The following is a 26,960-nucleotide window of genomic DNA, read 5'->3' on the forward strand; positions in this document are numbered from 1 at the left end:
AATGAACTATCGATTTCACAACATGCGCGTCATTTCTATTTCACTTGGATAACTGGCGACACACGAACTCAAGCTGAAGATGACATATGCTGTTTTCGGATAATCCTATTTGCGTTGCCAGTTTACGTGTATTTATGTTATGAGTGAATCCGTTGTTACAGTCTACTTCAGGAGTTCCTTCTTAATCACAACCGTTCTTCCGCCCCGAAGTTTGCCTTCAATGGTCATGTTATCTTCCTTGAATCGCGTCAACCATTTTTAGACTGTCCGAATATTTTCCCTTTCCACAGCACCAATATCTTTTATAGTTTCCGTAGATTTCACTCTTTATCTTCCAATGCTACCTTAACAGTGTCATTTGAACGAGTTACGAATAGTCACTTAATCGAGTTTCATGTTTGACTGTCTCAGTTTGATTGTGATGTGGAAAACGACGATGTCTACATAATGAATGGGATGCACTCTACGTCACAGTAACTCATGGTTAATTCAGTGCTTCCACGTAACAGGAGTAATTGATCATACATTCAGATGGGTTGACAAACTAACACATTTATGACTCAGCCTGCTACTGATCAGTCAAAATAACCAACACGTGATCTTAAAGAATTTGATCTGTTAAAACTTACCAAACGCCTAATTTGATTTTATCCTCGGTTACCAGATAAAAATTCCTTGTGTCTGGGAGACCTAAAGTCTCTGGTCTACTGAAGTCCGCATTTCTTGGCCATCGAACTACAACAAAATAAGAAACCATTAAATTCTACACTTTTATGAAGATTTATTGTCGCTTAGATATTAGAACAATATCAAAGCCTCATATATTAATAACTACGCATGTCATTTTTTCTTTCTTTTCTTAGACAGTGATTTTATATATTCAAATTTAAGATGAGAACATTAGCTTGCAGCTCTTCTTCTCTTCCGCAAAATTATTCTTGCTAAAATGACCCAGATCTCATTACGTGGAGGCAGCTGGAATTCAAGCTCCATCCACACATTACTCAACCATCCAAACATTCAGAGCATGTTGAATGGTTGGAATTTGGCGTCCCTTTTACCACAGAGGAGACCTACAGCTAAACGTGGGATCCGAACCACATGAGCTCCCACAGGGAATCAAACTCCGGTCTCCCGCACTGAAGAGGTGTCGCTAACTATATCGCGAAGAAGGTGCTCTTAAATTATGTTGTTTTATCATTGTCAGTCAAGGGCATCATCATAAAATCGGATTTTCGGTCGAATTTAGGTATCAAAAAGTAGAAAGTTGCTCTAACATAGCCACCTCTGTTATCACGTTAGCACACTTTTCCGGTGGAACCTGTAAAAAAATGTTTATACGTCTTTCAATTGTTTGGATGTAACAGGGAAGATTTATACATTCAAAATCAAGAGTTTTATTTGCCATAGATGATAAAAAACAAATCTTTATCAAACTTTCTTTCACTAGAGGGGATAACAGCATACATTTCAATCAGTTTAATGTAGTCCTGGCATTAAAATGTATTAAGGAAGGCATAAAAGTTATAACAGATTTTCCCTTCATGTGTTGATTCCTAGTAGCTTCCAGTATCCCACTCTAACCCAACTCTTGTACATTATCTCTAAAGCACAATTATTGCCAGCACGTTCTTACAGTAACAGAAGAGCGTGTTTCTCTTAAACACTGGAACGATGATATTTTAAATGTTCTTCAGCATATGCTCCATTGTTTGCAAGACCATAAGACGCGCTTTCTACCGCATTTCACTGAATGGTACTCTTTATCCTCTCCAGCTGGCATACAGATCCCTATTTCCCTACCCTATTGACAGTAATACTCCGTAGTTGGCAGGGCAATGTCGATTTTTTAATACTCTGCATTTAGTGAGTGCGTACGTACTCGGGCTTACGGTTAAAATCAAACCAGACAGCAGCAAACATCTTCACAATGTAAGTGTCTAGTATCTTCAGTTTATTCGCATAACTCATTTGAGAAACATTTGTAAGACCTGGTGCGTATGTCAACCATTACGAATGACTGAGCCCATCAGCGTAGTAAAAGAAAGCGTTTTTCGGTCATCCTGAGAACATATTGTTGGCGATGATATTCACCGAGAGACAACATATACGAGAGTTGAGTTACAGAAAAATGCCAAAAGCTAGGAATCAACAGACGAAGTGAAAATCTGTTCGAACTTTTATGCCTCCATTAATACCCATTGATGTCAAGGACTACACTGACCTGATTGATTGGTCGAAATGTAAGCTATCATCCACTCCAATGATGGAAAGCTTCATTTATGCAAAATAAAACTACTGAGTTCGAATTTGTAAACTTTCCGTGTTACACTCAAACAATGTAACGGTTCAAGTTAGTGACAGACACTCTTGATGATAATAGCGAAACAACATAATTATGACGGTCTAAATGATTAGATTGCTGGGTAAGATGTAGATGGAGCTCAGAATGCAGCCACCTTCACATGGTGACATCTGACCATTTTAGCACGGATAATTTGTGAAAGGGCTAAGCGCTCCAAGCTATTGTTTTCATCTCAAACTTGAATGTATAAAATCACTGCCAAGATAATAAAAAATGCACTGTATATCTTTTTAATACAAGAGTTTGTCTGCTTCTAAAACTGTTAAAGACGTCATTTCACTGAAATTCACTAACTTTAGGTCATATGCAAGAATTCTAAATATATCACTATTATCTTAAAATATATATTCACCATTACTACTCAACCAAAAGTAATTTCATGCTATTAAAATTCGGAAAACTTAATCCTCAAAATTTGAACGTTAAGATAATTGATGTTTTCAGATTTTTTTAAAACTTCAAGCACTTTGTGGGAACTGATGATAAAATATACGATTTTTTAAAAAAATGTTCTCCTCGTTTAGTTGCACGCGAATACACTACTTTTTCGTACTACTAGAATTCGATATTAAAAAACAGCTTTTTTTACCCCAACTAATGTACACTCATGTCCAAAATGATTGTCGCATATCTATAACTGTCTTCTTGTAAGAATATAATTTGATAATGATTTTGCAGAGTACTTTTAATACTGATACTATGTGCATAATCGGGAGGTAAATTTCATAGGAAAATAATTATAAATACGAAAATTAGAATGAGTAAAACAAAATGTTACTAAATGGACAAGAATGTTTTATTGTTCTTATTTACTGTTCTTTTGACATGAAATTTGCCACATATATGTCTTTGCCGATTATGCACATACTAACATTATAAGAAATACCAGGCAAATTCGTTATCAAATTATATTCCTGCAACAACATATTTATAGACATGCGACAATAATTTTGGACATGAGTGTACATATATGTGTGTAGATAGAGAAGTACTGCAAAACAAATAAATTATTTTGAAAAACATCTACCAAACAGCCGGAAAGGGTAAAGCTCAATACTCAATTCACACAGTAATACCGAGCCCACGATAACAAATGCGGGCAGGTTATTAGCCAGGTTACTTTCTTCATTCAGGGTGTCTACTAAAATTTCAAAATGAAACTTCGTGACATTTTTTTTTTTTTTTACCAAACCATAAAATTTTCGAAACATTCAAAAACTAATAACAGTACCTATATTCTTTAGCACTTATCTATGTTATCTCTACTTTCAAAGGCTGTTCCCTAGAGCGGGAAAAACTCAGTGTCTTCTCCAGTTGTCTAAACTGTGGTTTCGGCGATGCGATTTGCATCGCCACTGCTCAATGATGCCAGGTGAAGGACAATCTCAAGAGCGAATCTGGATGCGAATTAGGTCGAATTTTCATGCATGCGATAGAATCATGTTTTGCTTGCGATTTAATAGCGTCTAAAGCCGACCATAGACATTTTTAGCGGTGAATTTTAACGTTTTATAGAAGAAAAGTTTCCAGTCTCTACTTACATTTGTACAGAAAAAAAAAGTAACCTAAAAGCTAAATTTCGTGACTTTTTCTTGACTTTCGTGATCGACAGACACCCTGTTACTACAACTCCACGGGTATGCGAGGCAGTGTTCTAGAACCCTACTCTACTGCATCTATTGTAATAAATACGAAAAGCAAATTTTCCGAATTATAACAGGATACACAAACTTCTACAACTCTGCAGCTCGTCGTAATGCATGTGAACTATGCTTTCTAAAAACCGAAATACGGAAGTAAACAATTTTATAGATATTGTTACTGGCTTCAGTTGCAAGAGTCGCCATCTCATTTAAACATTTCTCATTATTGGTTTGACGCAAAAGTTTGTGCCGTTTTTTGGCGCTACATGGCAGACTTCCATGAGTAGGCGGGAGAAAATGAGTGATTTGGTTGTGTTGTTTACATTTTGTGCAGTATGTACAATGGCAAAAATTAAGAAGCACTTTCGACTTATCATGCTTTCTGTTGTCGAAAAGGCAAGAATGCATCGCAGACGCAAAAGATATGCTGTAAATGGTTCAAAAAGTTTCGTGAAAACAATTTAAGTTAGTGATGAACCACGCTTTGAACAACCGCCCGGGATTGATGCTAACGAAATACTGGTTCTAACTTAAAGTAGTGGCACAAAACAACTCAAGAGCTCGGAGAAACTTGGAATCAAGCAGTCAACAATGTCACGGCGATTACGTCAACTTGAAATGTTAGGAAGGACGACGTATGGGTGCTGCATAATTTAACCGAGAAAAATTTGATAGACCAAATATCTGTTTGCAATCATCTACTGAAACAGGTCGAAATCTATTCATTTTTAAAGCGGATGGGTATTGGTGGTGAAGAACGGTGGTAAGTATAACAATGTTAAGCGTTAGATATGATGTAAGTTCCGGGATGATCCTTCAACCAGTGTAAAAGCCAGTTTACATAAAAGAAAGTACGCTAGCTATACATTTGGTGAGACTCAAATCTTCCAGTTTAACATCCTACGATTATGCCCTTTATGCTAAGGGAGACGGATGACTAAGGCAAGTGAATGATGATGGAACAACTGGTAGAATGAGAATGTGGAAAGAAACGGGAAAACCCCCGAGAAAACCCATGGACACCATGTTGTCTACCACAAACTTACTTGGCCGGGATCGAGCCAAGGTTCCTACGCATCAGAGGCAAGTGCTCTACAACTGAGGCACGGTACTCCCCTTTGGTTCAACTGAAAGGGAGTTGTTTATTATGAGTTATCTGAAAACAAGACAATTATTTGGAGAAAAACCGTTCACCGCTCAATCAATAAGAATTACCCTGAATAGCAAAAACCAAGAAGGGTATGTTCCATCACAATAATGCTATACCACGCGTGTCTTTCGTCACCTGACACAAACTGTTACAATTTGACTGAGATATTTTGGTTCACCCACTGTACGCCCCACATCTTACGCCTTCCGACTTTCAATTACTTCGATCGCTTCAAACCAGCTTAAATAGTAAAAACTATTTCTCTGGAAGACCTGCAAAATCAACTGGGTCTGTTTTTTCGCCACATGCCTCAAAAAAGTTACAAAAACGAGCCTAATTTTTGCATCAAACTAATACAAGAAATGTCTGCTGTGGCAAAATAATGGGTTCTGAGATGTAAAAATCCGAACTTAAAACGCCCTGACTTTTTCAGGACTCTTTACGTGTAAACTGAATTCTCTGACGTTACCAGGTTTTTCAAGGTGATGGGAACCCTACTTAAGCAGTTTGGCATACATGCTGATCAGTCACGAACTTTTCTTTTATATATCAAGGTAATTTTCTTCGGTATAATGATAAATCTTATTAAAGTATGTAAAAATTTAAAAAAAAATAAAAAATGGGCTAGTTTAATAGTAGAAGAAATTTAAAAGACATGACTGAGACATACAGATTGACAACAGTCCTTTGCACTCAAAATAAAATGAAATACTTCAATAAAATACGTATCAAACTAAATTTCCAGCACACATATCACGAACTGCTTTTGAAGATTTTACTCTACGAGTGCAGCAATTGAAGAAACTGCATACGTAGTAATTACTAAGTCATTAAATAATAAGAACCTTTCAAGAAAGATGAAAAGCCAGATAGCAAAACTAATATTTTCTTGTCAGTTTGTACATTTCGCAGTTTGTTGATTGAAAATTTTCCCTTAAAAGCGAGCTTATATGAACGCAGCATTGAAACTATGGGTTCCATAGGCCAAAGAGTAGATTAGTTAGTATATAAAGCATACCTGCATGTAATTGTGTTATTTACTACAAAACAATTATGAAATCTACAGATGATTCATGTTTCGTGTAGGTTATAACCTACTGTGTTCGTACTTTGATTTTATTTCAGTGCAATTTATAATACTACAGAATAAATATATCAATTAAAATTGCTCATCTCACATCTTGTAATTTTAACAGTTAGCACCCTGTTGTATTCATTGGAGAATGTGGAAGAGTGGGTACCGTTTTATGGTTAAGTCTACAGTAAACTGAAACGAATAAGCAAATGCTCATTTTAACTGCTGTCAGTACAAAATACATTTGCTGCTGCTACAACTCGAAACTGTTTTCTCTAAAGACCGAGTTAAGGTTGAGGACATCTGTTATCTGTTGGTTATAAACACTACACGTGTATTTCCTTGAAAAAGAGACACAATCTGGAATTATGAATTAATTTGCCAATGCAACAAACAAACAAATTAATAAATAGAATAAATAAATAAAAACCAGAATTAAAGAACACAACGTATTCCTAAGAATATTTACTCGGGGGCACGGTGGCTCAATGGTAGAGCGCTTATCTCTTGTGCGTAGGGTCCCTGGTTCGATCTCCGGCCAAGTAAGTTTGTGGTAGACATCGTACTCGTGGGTTCTCTCGGGGTACTTCCATGTTCTCCCACTTTCTCATTTCACCACTTTTTCCCTCATCATTCACTTGCTTTAATCATCCTCTCCCTTAGCCTAACAGACATAATCATGGGAGGTTAAACTCAAAGATTTCATTTTCATAAGAATATTCATCCACTCCAGTTCTTTTAAAGTGTCTATTTGAATAAAGCTGCAAAATTGCAAGCATAAAAGCTTTATGTAAGTCTTAGTCACAAATAGAAAGAAATATGTCCAGATGTTTTCATGTAAGCACCAAGAAACTGTCTTTTAATATCAATAACTGTAATTTAAATAAAAATGGGGTATCAATATCGTGTTCCATACCAGATTAAATTAAAATTACACAAAGAGTTATATTGCGTACAATTCAAAAATCAAACTTCTGTATTTCACAAATAGTAATGTTAAGGAGTTCCTCACTTACAATACTGGATTTAACTAAGTGATGAAAAGTAAAGATACTATAGGAGAACAATTTAAACAATTTAAAAATTCACAATAATTGTTTTTTCTTTCTTTTTTTTTTTTTCACAGCAAGTAAAGTGAGCATTTACTGTATATTTATAATATTCACATTCACCACATGCTCGAATGAAGATAACAACGGTGCTAGCTGATGAAATTATACGATACTATTTCAAAAATATCAAAAAGAAATTTAAAAAATTCAAACTCTATTTATGAGTAAAAAAAAAAAAAAAAAAAAAGCTATACACTATCTTGTAATTTATTCCGAAATAAACACAAAATCTACCTTACACTTATGTTTCTTTGCCATATTGAGTTCTATACTATAATATATTACATCATTACTCAAACTGAACATTTATTTTTATTTTTTCCTTGCAATGACCACAGTAACGCAAACGTACTACTTACCAAATGGTAGAAAGAGCAAGTTCCTCTGCAAAGTATGTGAATACCGAAATAAGAAGGGAATAACAACAAAAACAAAGATAAAAATGACTGCCAATATTTGTGCGGTTCCCGTTAATATTCTGAAAATAAAAGAAAACAATGGATTACTATTGGAATTTTCAAATAAGTACATTAATATACGAGAAACAGGGGAAATGACCATCATCTACATGCAGCATGTTCTCTATAAGTTAAATGCATATCAACACTAAGTAATATGCACTATTTCTCTAATCGAAAATTCGTAGTATTGGCAATTGTATCCGAACTGTGCTTATTGAGCCAATGAACTATAGTAAGGAACGCTGTTGTATACCGTGAGGAAGCAACAAAGTCAGCGAACAACTCAGAATCGGGAAAACTTATTGAAATAGAAACAATTAGTAAACTCTGTCCCCGCGTATGACATATTCCATTTTTTAGACTTATTCTCAAAGAAAAAAAAACTAATATATCGGCAAATATGGTCATTTTATATTAAATTAAATCAACATGTCCTAATTAAGTCTGTATCAACCTCGGTAAAAGGATGATGAACTACAATCAGCTAATAAATCACTAAAATATGCAATCGATGAAGTGATTTACTACGGATACCGGGAGCAGGCTGCTTGAGAAAAACAGATAATGCTCAGAACAATGTAGTTGGCATGGAATCCAGACGATGGTGCCATCTCTTCTCCACTCCTCCAAAGCTCCAAAGAGTTCTAGAACAACATTTACAAAGGAGCGCTTTTCAAGCTTTATAGTGTTTTTTTTTTTTTTTTTTTTTTTTTTTTTTTTTTTTTTTTTTTTTACCAATTGTAATAAAAATATTAGGGAAAGATGCTGAAACAATTGTTTGTTCTGAATCTGTGACGAAATAACATAAGACAGAAGAATAGCCACGAGATTTCTTGAAGACAAAGTAAATCGTTCACTAGAAGAATAAGAATACTGCACATTTCATAGCAACTGTAGAAAATATTATGCTCTAGAAACTAAACAAGATCATACAAAAGAACAAATACAACAGCTGAAGAGAAATAAGGAGAGCTTAGGAAGGTTAAAGAGAAAATACTTATCTCACAGGTTGGATAAAAAGTGATAGCAACACTGTTCTTACGTCAGAGAGCTGTGTCTTAGTGCTACAAGAATTTTGTAGATAATAAGGGAATGTGTAACGATGGAGTGCCGCAAGTGATAACAACTGTGGTGTTATTCAGTCAAAAGTGGCAGTGCTGTGAAGCAAAGAAAAGTGGAAACGCCATAACAATATCTTTCGGAAAGACGAGAAACGTGCGTGGGTCAAGATTGAAGTGGCACGTAAGCGCAGTGCGCAATATTTTTAGGGACTTTGCGGCAACCTTATCACCAAAATGAAGGAACCAATTCGCGGGAAGCACTACGACATAAGAGGAGACATCATCGGGGCCTTAGTCCCTAGGGGACATCGACAAAGAATGACGCGCTCACAGTGTATGACATCTTTCACACGTATGGCAAAAGCTGATAGAAATGGGAGGCGATTACACTGAAGAAATATAGCAAGTTTTCTGCGCATAAAGTCAGGCACTAATTACAACAATGTTGCTACTACATTCTATTCAGCCCTTGTAAAAGTAACTGGTAAAAGATATATTAAAAGAAGTAAGGAGATTGGTCGCTTGACCTGAAATTTAGCATCTCTTTCAACACCCAGGAGACATGAGACGTGGACCTACAACTTAACGTTGACTCTGAACCACAAGAGCTTCCATCAGGAATCGAACCTGGGTCTCCCAGCCGAAGGAGCTTACGCTAACCATAAGGCCACGAAGCCACGAGGAAGTTCAGAAGAAGCAAGAAGGTGTATGCAGCGTGTATTATCAAGACTGATCCAGAGTGAACAAGGTAGCTTGACTAGGAAGCTGTTCAGAATATGAATACAGACGTTATACAGACGAAACCAATATGCCGAAATGCAAAAAGTAGAATAGGTGATTAGTTTTCGGTACCTCAATATTAGTATTAATGAAGCCGCATTTAAATGTAAAACAGAAACTTGGATGGGAACGATGAAAACAGCAAGGTGGGACAACAATTATATCTTGTAGGACCTTTCACTAAGCATATGATGGGCAATTGAAACCTGATTGCAGATTATATCTCCGATAAGTATTAATAGTATCTAACTACATTTTATACGTAAGTATGTCACAGCATTTGTGAATCAGAAGTCGTCATATGCGTTCAAAGATTTGTCCCATTGTGTGACCAATCTACGAATGCCATCCAAGAAGACAGACGGCGGTCTTCACCCCGTCATCTAAGTAAAACTTCCGACTTTTCAGTGGATTTTCTAGAAGGTGAAAGATTAGGGCCGTAAGGAGGGTGATGCAACATTTCCCAATTGAATCCACGGAATAAGTCCTGGACGTCGCATGCAACATGAGAAGAGAGTTATCGCGTAGCACAATTACTCAGTAAGTCAATAAATCAGATATTATTTTTAATGGATGTGCACAGATAGGCCAAAGTCACACAGTAGAGTTTCTCCTGGTTCCTACAAGTCAACCATGATTGGTCCATGACAATCAAAGAAGATTGTAACCGTGAGTTTTCTTGCAGACGGTTGGAGCTTGAATTTCTTGGAGCGTGGGGATGATGGACGTTTCCATTCCATGTTGGAAGATTTTGAACTTAATTCAATATGGTGGTACCAGGATTCATCCGCAGCACCAATACACAACAAGAAGCTACCCCATCCCACCCCCACAACATCCTGGGAATCTGCGTGCACTTTCGTCTGCAATCCCCCTTTTTCTCTACCCGTCTTTCTGCTTCCCTTTGTGATACTTCGTGATATGTTATACAATCCTCCGGGCAGTACCAAAATTCATGTAGAATTGATCTGCTATGGATCGACTGCTCCACTACACAAATAGTTTAGATTGTCCTTAGTGCCAACAATGTGGGCTTGACTTAGACGGGAAGAATCGCTTGTTTCTGAGCGTCTTGCACAAAACACAACCTATTGACTACTGTTATCTTTTATACACGTCCTTCATCCGACGAAACACATCAGGTGATTGGCATCCTTGAGGAACTGTATGACCACACGCTGATCTTGTTTGAAAGGTTCGTGGATGTGGAACGAAATCTTTCAACGCCTTTTACAGTATTGGCAGTGGAAGGACGTTTGCTCATATCAAGTTTTTTGCTTCTATTTTAATTATTTTATTGGCCATTTTTAGTTTTTCTTCTTAAAGTTTGATGATTTTGCCCCTGGGTTAAGGAAGACGGTGATGATAATGAATGTAATAGCTGATTGAAAGAAAGTGGAATGCTTACATGTAAGACTACTGATTGCAGCTGAAATCGGTCAAGAGATGTATTCACCCCAACTTCGAAACTTCTGCATGCACATAGTAAGTTTTTTCTGTCCAGCCGTCCCTACTACTGATTGAAACTGGTGAAGATAAAGAGTGTGAATTCCCACCCATCTTAAAAGATATGAAAGTATAAATCGCGTAAAAAGTTTCCGATTTCCATCACACTTAAAAGAACTTAAGAATTATTCCTAAATCTTAGGGTTGAAATTAGAAACGAAATGTCCAGTTTTACGTACCAAAGGGAATGGACTATTAATGAAAATGAGTGATTAATTGGTGATATGATAATGTGGGAGGAAAGGGTTGAGTTGAGTTGATTTTAGTTTAGCGTCCCTTTCAGCAGCGAGGCTATATGAGACGTGGACCTACTGATTAACGTGGAATCCGAACCACATGAGCTCCCGCCGGGAATCGATGGGAGGAAAGGGAAAATCCAAGAAAACCCATGGATATGATTATGTTCACAACACTCACATGGCCTGAAATTGAATCTGAGTGCCCTTGCAGATAGCTGAGCGATCTACCACTCAGAATTCAATGAGTCTCTTTGTAAAGTGAGTTCTTCGTATGTTAGTACATTTCAGAGTCAAGATAAGGGGGAAGAGAGGTGATGGTGATAATAATAGTATTAGAAACAAGGTTGTTGTTATTGTTGTTGCTACTCTTAATAATACGAGGGGCATACTGAAAGTCGTGAGCAACAAGCAACATGTTTTCACAACCACAATCTTTGGTTGTAAGTGAAACCAAATATATCACTTCAATCTACATACCTTTCTTTCTTTCCAGCCGTTGACGCTGTTTGTTGCTAACACGTGACCACAAGCAGATTTCCAAAATGGCGGGCAGCGATGTTTCGTTTCGACAGCCCTGTAATTGAATTCCTTGTCAAAGATGGAGATGTTTGCATGGGTGCCAGCATGTTTGGAGGTGGATGATATATTTTAAGGATGAGCCTCGCAGCGGGCGCCCTCGAACTGCCTCCACGGAACGCAACACGGTAAGGATTGATGAGCTGATTAGAGGAGATAGGTGTATCACTGAATGAGATCGCTGCAAAACTTTCTGTTGAATATAGTGCGGTGCAAGAAATGATTCACAGTTTAGGTTATCGGAAGGTTTGTGCCCGTTGGGTCCCACGTTTATTAACCGAGGACCACAAACGTCAGAGACTAACCATTGCCCAAACCCTTCTTCAGAGATTTCGACATGAAGATGATGGCTTTTTGACGAGTATTGTGACTGGAGATCAAAGCTGGTTCCATCGTTATGAACCTGGAACAAAACGACAGTATGGAATGGCACCACTTGAACTCGCCACCAAAGAAGAAAGCGAAGACAGTTATGGGGAGCGTCTTCTGGAATGCACAGGGTTGCATTCTGGTTGACTTTCTTGAACCTGGCCACACCATAAATTCTGCCCGCTACATCCAGACACTTTTGAAGGTCCGTCGTGCCGCGTGATAGACGTCCTGGAGGGATCATTCTTCAACAGAATAATGCGTATTCGCATATTGCATGTGCCTCTATAAAGCAGATCAGATTTGGGTGGGAAACACTTCCACATCCTCCCTACAGCCCCGACATGGCACAATCCGACTACCATTTTTTTGCTTTTGTGAAGGAACAGATGCGAGGTCATCACTACGAGACACTGGAGGATATTCGGCAAGCAGTACGTTAGTGTCTACGGGCAGGTGGAATGGAATTCTATATCACGGGTATTTTCAAACTTGCAGAACGATGGGGAAAATGTGTACAAAAGATTATGTGTAAAAGTGAAAGAAAGGTGTGTAAATTGAGATGATATATTTGGTTTCACTTACAAATAAGAGTAGGATTATGAAAAAATGTTGCTCACGACTTACAGTATGCCCCTCGTACAATAGATACAAAAAAAAAAAAAAAAAAAAAATTCCTTCCATGAAGAAAACAAAGGGCATGAATTGGAAATGAGCTTCGTCTGAAAAACATTGCCGAAGTAAATTGACATGTTGAAATTGCTTGTGATGTTAAAAACAGACGAAACTCAATATTACGACGACCACTAATGTTATCACAAAGTTTGACCTTCCAGACACTTAATTATTATTGAGTCTTGTAAATTATGAAGTTGCTGTCTACAAAAATAGAATAACATCAGAAATACTTCTTATTGTTATTGGTTTTATATACGTCGTCGTCGTATATTTAAAACACAACTCTACACTTTTTATGATACCGCTTAAAGAAAGTCCACAAGTGTCATGATTTTTCTTGCTAATGTAACCTTTAAAAAGTTCATAAAATGAAATTATTTAAAGTTTAACTTCAAAATCATCAATGCTCAAAATGCTTTTTACCAGAATGAGGAGAACACCAATTCTTATAGTCGCAGCAGTAGATTCAGAAAGCTTACAGTAAATGACTGAATACTAAGAAGTATATTATAATTTTACAAATAGAGAATGTTGATCACGATTGCATATAACAACCAATTCTTCACGCTAAGTATCAGCCTATCTATAGCATCATGTACTTCCAACTCCTCTTCAACAACATATCCAAACTGGTTTCAAAATAGATAGTAGCCACCATATACCTTGCCCTTGTTTTTGTAGAACCTGCATTTCGCCATAAGGCATGTATTACTTATCACTTGGTCTTGGAGCAAATTATTCTTATGCTGTGGATGTTAAAATTCCTATGCTGGACTTAATTTCTTAAAATTCTTTTTCAGAATATCATCTATCGTTGAATACTGCGGGAGTTTAACACATTGCCTGCCACATGCATCACCAATGTTTCACAGCGGGCTTACTTTGCGGAGCCGTGTGCATCGCATAAGAGATTCACATTTTTTGTTTCACAGTTTTAAGCGGTGTGAGTCACCGGTGTGTATAAACAAGCACATGGGTTTATATGGTGAAAAGCATTTCTGTGGCCTCAGAAAGTTGCTCAGTATTCTTTGTTTCCGGCTTCTGGAAGCTTCCGAAAACGAGGTACTGGATTAATGTTTAAGTTAAATGGAACAAGAAAACACGAATTAAAAAATGGACCGACGGGAGCAGTTTACCAGATTTCAGTGTGGCAGTCAACATGTAAATAAACTCAAATGAGAAAGAGTATAGGAGGCGACGGTACTATTTATTGCTTTTATGTTTGTTGCCAGTGCCTGTGTGAACAGATCGGTACTATTAAGTTTCCCTATTTATATTCTATATTGCAAGACATTTGGTACTCAGTCCAAACGGATTTGTTTAAGTTTTAAGTGTCCTTTATTTTCGTCACGTGCTGAAATATTTTCCTTTTAGGGAGTTGAAATTAATTTTACAACTTATCACCAACTTCATGTTATAAAGTGTGAAAAAGGAGAAAAAGTAACGGCAAATCCTTTGTTTCCTTCTGCTGTTTCCTGGTCAACATCTGTTAACTGGTACAATGTATCTCTTTTTAGATGCATAACAGGGCTTCTTTTGATGTTTCGTTGCTTCGAGAGGTGAGACAGCATAGGTGTTAGGAGTATTTACTGGAATGATGATTTTATCTGCATCCATGTCATAGACGAGAGACAGAAAAGACTACAGAATTTGTCGCAGCGCTTGTAAACAACTGACATGTTGAAATTACAACACTTAAACCAGGGTGCGAAAGGAAAACTACGAATTGTGTTTATTACATACTAAACTTTCACTACATGTTATTTATATATATAATACAAATAGGTATATAAGAAATAGTTACTGCATTAGAAGTGCTTATATGAGCTATAATTTTTTATTCAAAATACATATATTTTTTGTAAGTTGGGCACTTTTCAATGAAACTGATGGTGCCCAACGTACACAGGTTTTTCACTGTATCTGGACAATCCTTTATTTAAAAGTTGTATTTACGTTAAATAAGGGAGAATTAGTCAAAACAAACACTCACAGAAGAATGCACAACACAAGACTTGCTGAATATAACTATTTTTCACTACTTACATTTTTTGCTGCCACAGTATATAGAGAGCAAAAGCAATTGCCACAAAAGGAAATGCTCCTTGGACGAATTTCATGTTGTCTCCTAATGAGGGATTAGCAAATTCACCAAACAATAACCAACTTGTTTAACTTCCACACTATCATGCAGTTTGGTTAGGAAAGAGCACCTACGGGTGAAACAAGAACCCCAGGATTGTGTAAGCATTAGAATTCACATTGTAAAATCATGCTAATAGAAATCCATAATCGTCACACACGCAATCTTTAACCTAAAACCTTCAATGATTGAGATTCTAAAAGACATGCACTTATACGAGACAAGATGAGATTTAAAATAACAATGTTTGCTATTTGAACTAACAGAAACAAGTCTGAACGAACATTTTAATTCTATAAATAATAAATATACGAAAATTAGTTCCCAAAAGATTAACACATTAAAACAATCTCCATACACACATGATTAGACGAACATCATATCTCAAAGGTGAAACAGAAAGATACAACGATGAAGCATAACTTCCAAACAAATAGGTATTAAATAAAGGTTTCGACGAACTATCATAACAAAGCAATATAATTCAAAATGAATACTTCTTTAAAGAAAAGAAATAAAGAAAAAAACTGCATACATGTAGCAACATTACATTTGCTGAGCACTGTCAAATGCAGTAACCACAGTGATCTTCTAAAATCACATTATATAAACGTTTATTATTATTATTAACTTTTTATATCGTTTCTTCACATTCTGGGTGTTATTCACCTGTAGATCTAAACCAAGTGACATGCAGCAGAGATTTATATTGCTCTCTGTACAACCGAACTTAAAACTGGTAATTTCCAGCATTTTTCGAGTCCATTAAAATGTTTAAAGGCGTTTTAACAGTGTAAAATCTTAGGTGTATGCTCATTTCACGCTTATATTTCAACGTTCTCTCTGAGAGTAAGAAACTGTTATCGAGTAATTAAAAATCCGTATGTTCATTTGTTTCTTACAACTACCACAGAAAAAGACAAATCTTAAAATATCCGGTAGCAGCAATCGACCCCAAGTGATCTGCCAAATATGAGAAAAGTATGCCAAAAAAGAGCTATATCGTGGCTATATAATACCCGTACGCGCCATCGTCGTGGGAGACCCGTCTTCAATTCCCGGTGAAAGTTCATGCCATTCGGATCCTACGTTAAGCTATAGATCCACGTCTCATATAGCCTCGCTGCAAGAAGGGACGTTAAATTCCAATCCAACAAACCAAGATTATGCTTAAGTATTCGTAAGTTGAATTCACAATATGATGCTAAAAATTCAACTATTTTATTTTCTGGGTGTGTTTTCGTTCAATACTATTTGCTTTCATATTTATTCCGCTGACGTTTCGAACAACTATAATTATTGTCATCATTGAAGTTGTTAAAACTCGTTAAAGTAGCTGTTCAAATAACAACACAGTAGTTTCTGAAAGCGTCTTTATAAACTAGGAATAAATTTAAAGAACGAAACAAGTGCGAGTAACCGCAAAAGGTGACACGAAAGAAGCACCATAGTTTTAAATTTTCAAAAGTAAACCCAAACCCTTACAAATATTTCTATAAAGCCCAAAGAATCAAAAGAACACGTATCACAACAGTATTTACACAACAGTGTCGCACAGTCACTAATCAAAGTGTATATTCAAAAGTATCACACATATCCTTCTGTTAACTTTGGGAATAAACCAATTTTGTGCGCTGTTCTCGGTAACCTGCAACGATATTTTTCCCCCGGAGTTAAAACAGAATCTTAAGATATGTATAGAAACGCATTTTGCTGTCGAGTACATAAGTGTAAATATCATTTAAGAATCTTATCATTTATGTTTTAAGTAAAGGGTTCACCAGATCTACTGACACCAAGTCCACAAATTTTCTTTTTCACTTTCCTCTGACATTTCAGGCCTTCGAAAATCCTACATACCCATTGCCCTCTCCAACTCCTTTACAACTTTCAAGCAGAAAAAAAAAACTACGTCGACTATTTTTTTTACATATTCCTATTTAGCATTGAAGATACGTTAATAGCTGATAATTTTCCTATTAAAGTGTGTATGTGAAAAGACAATCCATATTCTTCTTGAATACCTTTACATAAAATTATCTACAATGTAACTTACCTTTTCAGATATCTGTCTAATATTTTGAACTGAATTCCCCTACAGGTGACTAATGGGTGTGAAGGTTGAGAAACTATACGAAATGTGCAGGGAAAGTAAGAAATTATTTAAAATAATTCAAACATACCTTATAGATAAACTTGCGCGAATTAAAATTTCAACAAAGCGACAGTTATTTGTGTGTTGTCACATCATACTTTTTCTGAAATTATTAGTGACATTGAAGTTACTAATGATAGTTTTTCTTTTTAAAATATTCACTAAATCCTCACCACGATTTATTTAAGTCTCCTTGACCTGTATTAAGAGAAGTTTGCGATCGCAACAGAAAGCGATTTCTTTCACAAAATTTCATTCTCTAGACCCTGAGGTGGTAAAATGGAACGTTAACTACGGGAATTAAAACAGTTGGGGAAGGGAAGAGGTGTATGTGCTATATAGGTAACAATAACAACAATTTTGACCAAGTTACTGAAGCTTCACAACAAGCCAAGACAGAAATAACACACACACACAGAAAATATATAGTACACAAAGTGAAACACCATTTACCAAGAAAATACACTTTCAGAGCTCTTCGTGGCTAAATGAATACAATCTTCGCCTTTCGTGCGGGAGAAACTGTGATTAATTTCCAGCAGAAATATATGTAGTTCTAATCTCACGTTAGATCCACGTCTCTTATAGCCTAGTTGCTTCAAAAAGAAATGTTAGAATCAAAACAAACTTTTTTAAAAAAAGATCACTTTATTCTAATTATTTTCTGTAACTTTTATAACTTATTTTAAGACAAAGAAGAAGAGTTCATAGATGAATAAGAATGAATTACTAAGCGACGAATCTGTGACAACAGGATGAGAGGTTGTCAAGCATTAAATTATCTACTTCTTATCTGTGTCTTTAAGGTTTAACCTGATTTTGCGAAGAATAACTACAACTTCTGAAGTAAAGGTTTTGAGAGAGTAGGGGCAAACATTTAAAAAATTAACGTCCTACAATGCTATTCTCTAGCTAGAAAGCAAATGATAAATGCAAGTAAATCATGGTTTTAAAAAAGTAGAATGACAACGTGGGTGACAAAGGGAGAATCTCGAGAAAACTCATATCTACATTTGTTTTTCACAAAGCCACCTTACAAGTAAGAAGTGATAGAGACAATTAAAACAATTTACACTAAGTATTTCATATTAGATTATAAAGTACAAAGGATATGAGAGTTTCAATAAGCATACTTTGTCTCCCAAAATGAAATTAAAGTTCTAATTCTCTGAATTTTATGTCTATTTTGCAAAAAGCCTACAGATGCAAAAATCAGACTATGCAGCAAAAAGTTCATTATTGAGTACTATATAAAACAATAACTTGGACTAGGCCCCATGTTCCCATAAACAAAAATCATGTTTTGCGTATCTGTAACAACGAAAGTGACAGAGCACATTTGAGAAGTACTTGGCACAGTATGCAAATGTTATGCGCACTTTTTACAAAAAATATATAAAGAAATCAATTATAAGGCTTCTAGCAAGTGCTCATATATTCCTAGGTGCAGTAGAACGCAAAAGGCTTTTTACCGCTCGATTTCATTTTGCAATAGTGAAACAAACTGACTAGTTTGAATAAGTTTTCTGGGAGTAAAAGGAACACACTGCGTGCGTATTTCCCAAACATATCATACAATTTGATCTATTTATTCCACAGATATTGGAAAAGAAATCTAGCATTCACAAAGTACTTTACTTTCAAATGTCCATGAACGATTTGCTTTGCATTGTCTCTATCAAAATTGTAAGAAAACTAAAGCACAGTCTCGTGTACTGAATATAGAGTACATATATGAACACGATGCTAGTAGCTTGCTTTTCAAATATACAGTATGGGAAGCATTAAAATAAATAACATAGTTGAACATTTCAGTTCCATTTCACAATCTTGTAGTTTAATCATAGCCATTATATATATTGCTATTTGTTGAAGTTTTCAGACAATTTTCGACACAGGCTATATGAAACGTAGACCTATAGAGGAATCCGAATCATTAATGCGTTCAAATTTCAATACACTAGTTTTCGTGTTACGTTTCACTATGACCCAGTCAAAGCAATGGAAGCATACTTAATTTACTCACTGAATACAAAGAAGGCTCGCGTCCCAACCCTCAGCGGGGGCATGGTCATGTTGACAGTTTTTGGGGCCAGTATGGAGTAGTAATGATGGATTTACTGGCGAGAAGTACCACAAGTACTACGCTCCAATGCTACAGAAATCATAGGATTCCATCAGAACTAAGAGGCGTAGAATGTGTCCGTATCCTGTAAGACAACGCTTCAGCTCACAACTCGCATGCTGCCCAGACAAAAGAACAATTCTGCGGATATGAAATCCTTTCCCATCCCCACTACTGTCCTGATCTTGGACCATTTGACATTAACCTTTTCCCAACCATGAAGTAATTTTTTAAGGGGGAATGTATTTCCAAGATGAGAAAACGCTGATTTCTGAGTTCAAGTCATAGTTTCTGGAGGAATCTGCAACTTTCTACAAAGTCTCCACAAGTAGATAAAGCGGTGGGAAAAGTGTCGGGTTATTGGAGGTTCCTATGTGGAGAGAGATTAATATCTGTAACTAATTTCGTTTATCTCAGTCAACGGTAAGTGGCTTAGTGGAAATCTTTAGTGAAGACACTTCGAATATTCGTTTAGTATATATTTTTACTTTCACTGAGACGGCCATCTTACTATAAAGATAAGTTTCTTAAAATGAGATACTTGCACTGTTAACAAAAATAGCCAAAGTATGTTCATGTCCTGAGCTGATGGAAAAATGAAACGAGATCTTCAACATCCCATGCTTATGACGTTTAAGTTAAAAGAGATGGGTGATTAATGAAAGTGAAAGATTGTAAGAGAATTGGTGAAATAAGAATATAAGAGAAAACGGGAAAACTAGGAGAAAACTCATGGCCACGGTGCTGTTTACCAAAAACAAGCATGGTGTGGGATCAAACCAGGAACTTACCGCACCAGAAGTGAACATGCTACCATTAAGCTATTGTGGCCCCGTTGAGCTGATGGAGCACGCCAGTATCATCTGCTAATTCATACGAATATTCGGGTGCCATCGAGTTTGGGAAAGAAGTGTGTTCATGTATGCACAAAGCTTCTGATGCGATATTCCTAAACGAAATGCATTAGTGGGAAAAATGCAATTCTGTGAATTCTCAAAAACTGATTCACACACTATTATAAATAGTACCAACTACTGTGACTCATCTTTTCTTATAGAAAGTTTTTTTTTTCTCCTTGTTGTTGTTGTTCTTGACGTATTGGTCTGGTTACAACCAACTTTGTGAAGTATTCTGGAAGTTTGAAAGTTTGTCAAAAGCTTCAAAATAGTAGTCTAAGCGCCTTCAAATGTGACTTCCTGCCTTCTGTTTTGTAAATCGATAATCGTATAGTAGTTTTAAAACTTACAGTAATAAATTTATATCTTATTTATTTATTTATTTTGTTTCAACGGCGAATAACATGTAGAAAAAACAAAAGATAAGATTAAGTGGAAGTGAATTTGTAGTAAAGTAAATAATGGCCTCACTTAACTCCTCCATTTTATCACATATAATGAAGTCTTCTTTAAAAAATGGATTGCATATGACTGGATTAGAGCTCAGCATCTCATTTAGCGACGAAGTTATATTAGACGTTCACCTACAACTTACGTGGGGTCAGAACCACACCAAGTTCCCGCTAGGAATGGAACCCAGGTCTCCCGCGCAGGAAACGGGTACACTAACTATATAACCACGAGGGAGTAAAAAAAAAAATAAATAAATAAAAATAAAACACACCGATACATTTTATAATGCAATTAGAGCTCCCATACTTGAATTTCCTAATTAACTATTGAAGCCCCTTTAAGATACTCACTCTAGATAACCGATTGTAGTTAAAAATTTCGGGTGGTGTATTAAAAAGTCTTCACTATGTATTCCATTTTCATTTCAAGAGCCATAAGATAAAATTTTGGACTGAGATAGACAAACGAACCAGACAATCTGTAAGTACTTACCTGGAGCATGAACATTAATTTATATGTAACTGACAAATGAAAATATTTGCATAAAAAATTAATAAAAACTGGATTTCATGTAAATATTATTTGGTACATATTTAACATATTTGTAAGGTAACAAAACACTTACTTCTTTATAAATTTTCTTTTTCTTATTCCAAGCATCACTCAGTTTACGTGCTGCGATTGAACTTTCCCTCACTTCTGGAATATATAACAAAAAACATAATTACTTCATTCAAATTAAAAACACCTTAATCTTCAAAATATATCCACACTACTTTAAACATAATTAAAATCGAGTTGAGTTGATTTTGAGTTTAACGTCCCGTTCAGCAGCGACGCTATATGAGACGTGAACCTACTGATTAACGTGGAATCCGAACCACATGAGCTCCCGCCGGGAATATAATTAAAATCGAAAATGTGTACAAAAACGTTCTGTTGACTACACAATAACCTTACTATTACTTGTAAGGCGTTCTCAAACTTAAGAGTAGAATACTTTAACAGATGTTTAACACGTAAAGAAAATGTATTAAATGAGATTATGTGGAAAAAGGTAGCCGGACAATTCGGGATAGGACCATTCGAATGTTTACTATAATAAAGTTTCTACAATTACAACTGTGGAAGACTGGATCTGAATAATATTTCCGATACTATTGAGCCATTCTATTTGAAATCAACCAAACTTTCAGACAAAACTCGTCGTTTCAGAAATAAAATGAAATGATTTTTTTTTTAGTTTTACGTCCAACGATTATGTCGGCTAGGCTAAAGGAGACAGTGATGATGAGAAATGAATGAAATGGTGGAATGAAGAAAGTGGGAGGAAACGGGAGAACCCCACGAAACCCATGCACACGGTGTTTGTCCACTACAAAGTTCACTTAGCAGGAGCTGAGTTTGAACCCGGAACTCCATGCATCAGAGGTGGACGCTCTACCACTAATCGTAGTCTCAGAATTCGATGAAACTTTGTGTGTATGTAGGCCCCTGCGATAGATGACCATGTACCAAATTTTAGCCCTGTATGACATAGCACTGAAAGCGGAAACTGATGAGGACTTGCAGGAAACACTTTCAAACTTGAACGACCAACTGGAAAATAACGCAAAATGAAGATAAAAAAGAAGAAAACGAAAGTGATAAAGTGCACAAGAGTAGAACAGAAAGAGGCAAACGTATGGCTAGATGGAGAGAAAATCGAAGACGTTAAAACGTTCTCCTATTTAGGAAGTCGAATATCCTCGGACGGAAGAAGTGAAAAAGACGTAAGTTCCAGAATAGCGCCGGCTAAACAAGCATTCTATAAGAAAAGAGGACTACTGACATCAAGAAATGTGTCGCTGGACGTTCGTAAACGACTTATTAAGACACTGGTATGGAGCGTGGCGCTTTATGGATCAGAGACGTGGACATTGAGAAAAGCTGAAATATCTCAGCTGGAAGCATCTGAAATGTGGTGCTGGCACAGAATGCTGTGCATATTATGGGCTGAAAGGAAAAGGAACGAACACCTACTAAAAGAAGCTAATGATGGACGACAGATCATGAAGATAATATGAAATAAGAAGAAACAGCGTGCTTGGCCATTTTATTCGGCACTCCGATTGAATCACCGTGCTGATAGAGGGAAAGGCAGAAGGAAAACCAGGAATATGAAGACCAAGGATAGAATATCTAGATGCAGTTACGAAGAAGAGGCCTTACCAAAGTATAAAACAGCTCTCTCAAGCGAGAGAAAAGTTCTAAAATTTCCATGTTGCCCACCAACCTATGATTGAGGTGAACAAGAACCCCTGTAGTTCCAGTGTACACAGTGGTAAAAAATGGACAAATTTGATGCTTTTTGTAGAACTTTGTTAGCTTCAATTTGTCATCTCTCTCGTAAGTATTGAGCTAGAGAGAAAAATAGTATATTTGAAGAGGAAAGAATAAGCTACAAGATATGTCAGAACATTTATTTGAAAATCAAACATTTTCGAGAAATAATGGGAAAAATTTTGATCAGTAATATCTTAGAAAGTGCCCATTTCATCTTCTACAACAGCCACCATGGCTCCAATAACGCAGTTGAGACGGACGTGGCAATGCATAAGCAAAATAAAATAAAATAAAATTATTTTACTCAAAATTTATTATATTTTATGGCATAAAAGCACTATGTACAGGGCGTAGCATATACACACACACTTTCACAGCAAATGTTGGAAATGTCCCCTATGAGCCTCCACGATTCAGGTGTATAGAGACTTTTTGAACGCTCTCGCAAAAGAAATAAATTATAAACTGTTACAAAAATCTACAGTGACTAAAATGAACAGTGGGATAAGACTAACTGCTATTTATTATACTGCCACCTAGGAGTGACACTTCTAAATGTGTCACATTTCCTTTCACCGGAGGAAAACGAAATGAAATGAAATCTTTCAGTTTTAAGTTCCAAGATTATGCCTGCTAGGTTAAAGGAGACGGAGATGATGAGAAATGAATGCAATAGTGGGATGAATAAAGTGCGAGGAAACGGGAGAACCCCAAGAAAACCCACATAAATGGTGTTTATCCACCACAAAGTCCACTTGGCGCGAGCTGGGTTCGAACGAGGGATCCCATTGCACCAGAAGTAAGCGCTCTAGCACTGAGCCACCGAGGCCCCTGCCATCGGGGAGAATTTTGTGCCCACCAACTTAAAATAGCAAATTTACGAGAGAGACTACAATTCAATTTGCACCGAGGGTATAAGCTTTAGCTAAATATGCTGAGCAATAACATAAATTTTTTTTTACAATTTTAAAGACGGTGCCTTCCATTTCAACTCAGGCAATAAATAAATAAATAAATAAATAAAAAATAAATAAATAAAATAAAAATAAAATAAAATTGTACAATCCGCGGCAAAAAACCTGCAACATGAGGATGTAAGTTTATTGTGAAACTACGCCTAACAGCACAGGGAATGAACATAACGTCTAAGTGGAACGAATCACTCCAGGATAAACCTCGGCATCCTCCCGTCCGCATTTATTTTGGAGCAAAAGACTTCGTCATTTCACAATAAACTTATATGCTCATGTTGCAGGTTTTTTGCCGCGGATTGTACCATCACCATCTCAGATATTGTTGAAACTTTTTTTTATAGCAACTAGACATGGTTTTAAGAGACCCATGTTTTTTGTTTTGTCGAAAAAAAAATTCCCGACAAGTTATGGGCCATCAAAAATAGGAAGTACAATTTATGAATTGTAAAAGACATGGAAAATAGTTAACTTCAGAGCCCCACCATTCAGTTATGGAGACAGGTAGAGTTATAATTCTTGTTGTGGTATGTATAAAGGGATATAAATAAACTATATTTTATTATAGTTTGGTTTACGCATGCGTATCTTTTTGTACATAAATTAACAAATGAACGTCAGTTTATCTGAAAAATCGAAGTTTGAAATTTTTTACGAGCACTTCCGGTTCAAATTTTAAAATTCTCTTTTCACGGTTGGTAAGATCTAGTTATACGCTTTCCGAAAAAAAAAAAAAAAAAAAAAAATTGTATCGCTTCTGTGTGCAACCGTTTTGTCGCAAAAAATTTGAGAAATTGTAAAATTTTCAAAAATTGCCATTTTCTTGAAAACACCATCTTTTAAAATTCTGAAATTTTGTCAGATGGTTCAACTTTACATGAATAATAAACACGCTAAGTACCATTCTCGACCAATGCTTCATCAATCAACTACAGCCTTTTGAAGTTTGCTAAGTTTCATTAATTTTGATGTCACAGTTAGCAACACTAGAAACAATAAAAACGCAATGATTTGATGATGATTGTGGTTCACATTCATTAAATGAAGAATAAATGGTTTCTCTGACTGGTTTATTATTATTTTGATCAAAAAAGCTCTCTGAAATAGTAAAATGAGCCTCCCCTTCTTCTCCGTTTTTTTTTTTTTTTAAACCAAGTAATCTGAAATGGAAATTACGATTACGAAACATTTCACTGATTTTTTTTTTTCCACATGGACCAATTATTTGCTTGCTTGGTGTCTTCTTCGCTAATATCATGTAACCGTGCAGATGCTCCAATAGGTGTCGGTACACTCACAACTCGTCCAGGAGTGGATCTAGGGGGACGATTGCCCTCCCAGAAGAAGAAACTTTCTTATTTTATATATAAATAAAACCCATCCCAGAGTTCGGAGCTCTTAAAAGTAGCTCTAAGTAGGAGTATTACACCTCCTTCCCCCCAGAAGTCCGTCCTGGAACCACCCCTGCGTAGCATATTGTCGATAATCACAAAACACTTATTTTCACTTCTCTTATGCTCTCCTGGAAACCTGTACCCTGCTGAAGCTCCATATGGAAGCATAAACAGCACTTCAACTTTACGTAATTCATGATTTATAAATAATTCTCCTACGCACCACTGGTTATTATGCGTATATGCACGGGCGCCGATTCTTGGGGGGCCCCAAAGCGGATGTGGGCCCCCTATTGTATTTATGAATATACAATATTTGGCATAATTTGAATGCAATTTGTCTTAAAATTCTCAAATATATACCTTCTGCATCTGAATGCCCCCCCCCCCTCCAAATTCAAAGGGAAATAGGTGCCTTTGCGCATATGTATGTAACAACAGTTCCTTTTTGCAGACTACTTAAATCTACACTTTGAATTGCAGAAGCTCGATTTTGGGGAAACACGAAGTTAGTTTATGGTGACCCGTTACTGCCATAAAAAACTTCGCAGTTTTCCGAAAGCCAAAGGTGACTTCTTTGAATACCAGTTACCGGTCGTATATTTTCCCATTCTAGTCTTTTTTTTTTTTTTTTTTTTTTTTTTCCGGCAGTTGTCGAATTTAGTTCCAGGCAACAAAACAAAAATAATACCCGGAGTTAGTACTTGTGCTATACTCATGAATTCTTCTGCGGTTTTAATAATGTGTATCCGTTTTTGCCTAAGGTTATGCCACGTTGCCACATTCTTTCCAACTTCCCCCCTCCCCCCCAATACCGTCGCAGAGACCCTAGCATGGCCGGTTTCACTGCAAAACCACTGCTTTCTCGGACCTGTCTGCATCTCGAACATCTGAAAGCGATTTTTAAAGTGGAATGCAGCAACATCAGAAATCACTGACACGGCTTGGGAAATTGTACACTTATTTTCTCGTATTCGAACCTTTTTCTATAACCTATATTTTCGCTTTTCTTCGAGTATTTTTAGAATCTTGTCTATGGCTATGAGTACATGAGCTGAATCGTGTGTTTTTTCGTTGCTTATTACAACAAAACTGTCAGTTGTTCCATATTCCGGTGATAACTCTGAATTTCACTTCGCAGAATAACAGTCCAGTTTTTAACTAAGTCCACATGAAGTAAAATAGAATTTGTATCTTGAAATTTTATACGATGCTTTTCGGTAGCAATTAATTCTCTTTGGATTTTCTTGATGTAGTTATGAATTACAATTCTTACAGTTAAACAGCAATGTAAGATACGAAAACAGAAAGTGGTACAGTTTTTATTTTATTTTTTTAACGAGATCATTGTTTTTCCATATGGCGTACGTAACACCTTCATTTTCAACAGGATCAATAATTAAAGACTCCACACTTATTCCTTCCACTCCAGGACATTCACCACATTCTTGAAGAAGTCAGCTGTCATTTTGTACGGATCATA

At 36.3% G+C, this 26,960-nt stretch overlaps 1 protein-coding gene across 3 annotated transcripts in view; it reads right to left on the reverse strand.

Moving 5' to 3' along the window:
- The window catches only part of LOC145660647 (lysophosphatidylserine lipase ABHD12), a 90,674-nt gene that overhangs the window by 57,625 nt on the left and 6,089 nt on the right, over positions 1 to 26,960 (reverse strand). For 2 of the 3 annotated variants that reach the window (XR_014126856.1, XM_081725950.1), the window contains exons 2-5: positions 21,413 to 21,486; positions 15,062 to 15,228; positions 7,705 to 7,823; positions 630 to 735 (exon numbers count right to left, since the gene is read on the reverse strand). Coding sequence is in view for 1 of the 3 variants with exons in the window: in XM_081725950.1 (XP_081582076.1) it covers positions 630 to 735; positions 7,705 to 7,823; positions 15,062 to 15,135 (299 nt within the window). In the remaining 2 variants the exon portion in view is untranslated. The remainder of the gene's footprint in view (positions 1 to 629; positions 736 to 7,704; positions 7,824 to 15,061; positions 15,229 to 21,412; positions 21,487 to 26,960) is intronic. The other variant, XR_014126857.1, reaches the window with a different exon arrangement.

This window comes from Thermobia domestica, chromosome 9, assembly GCF_964235325.1.
Source record: "Thermobia domestica chromosome 9, izTheDome1.hap1.1, whole genome shotgun sequence".
Taxonomy (NCBI): Eukaryota; Metazoa; Arthropoda; class Insecta; order Zygentoma; family Lepismatidae; genus Thermobia; species Thermobia domestica.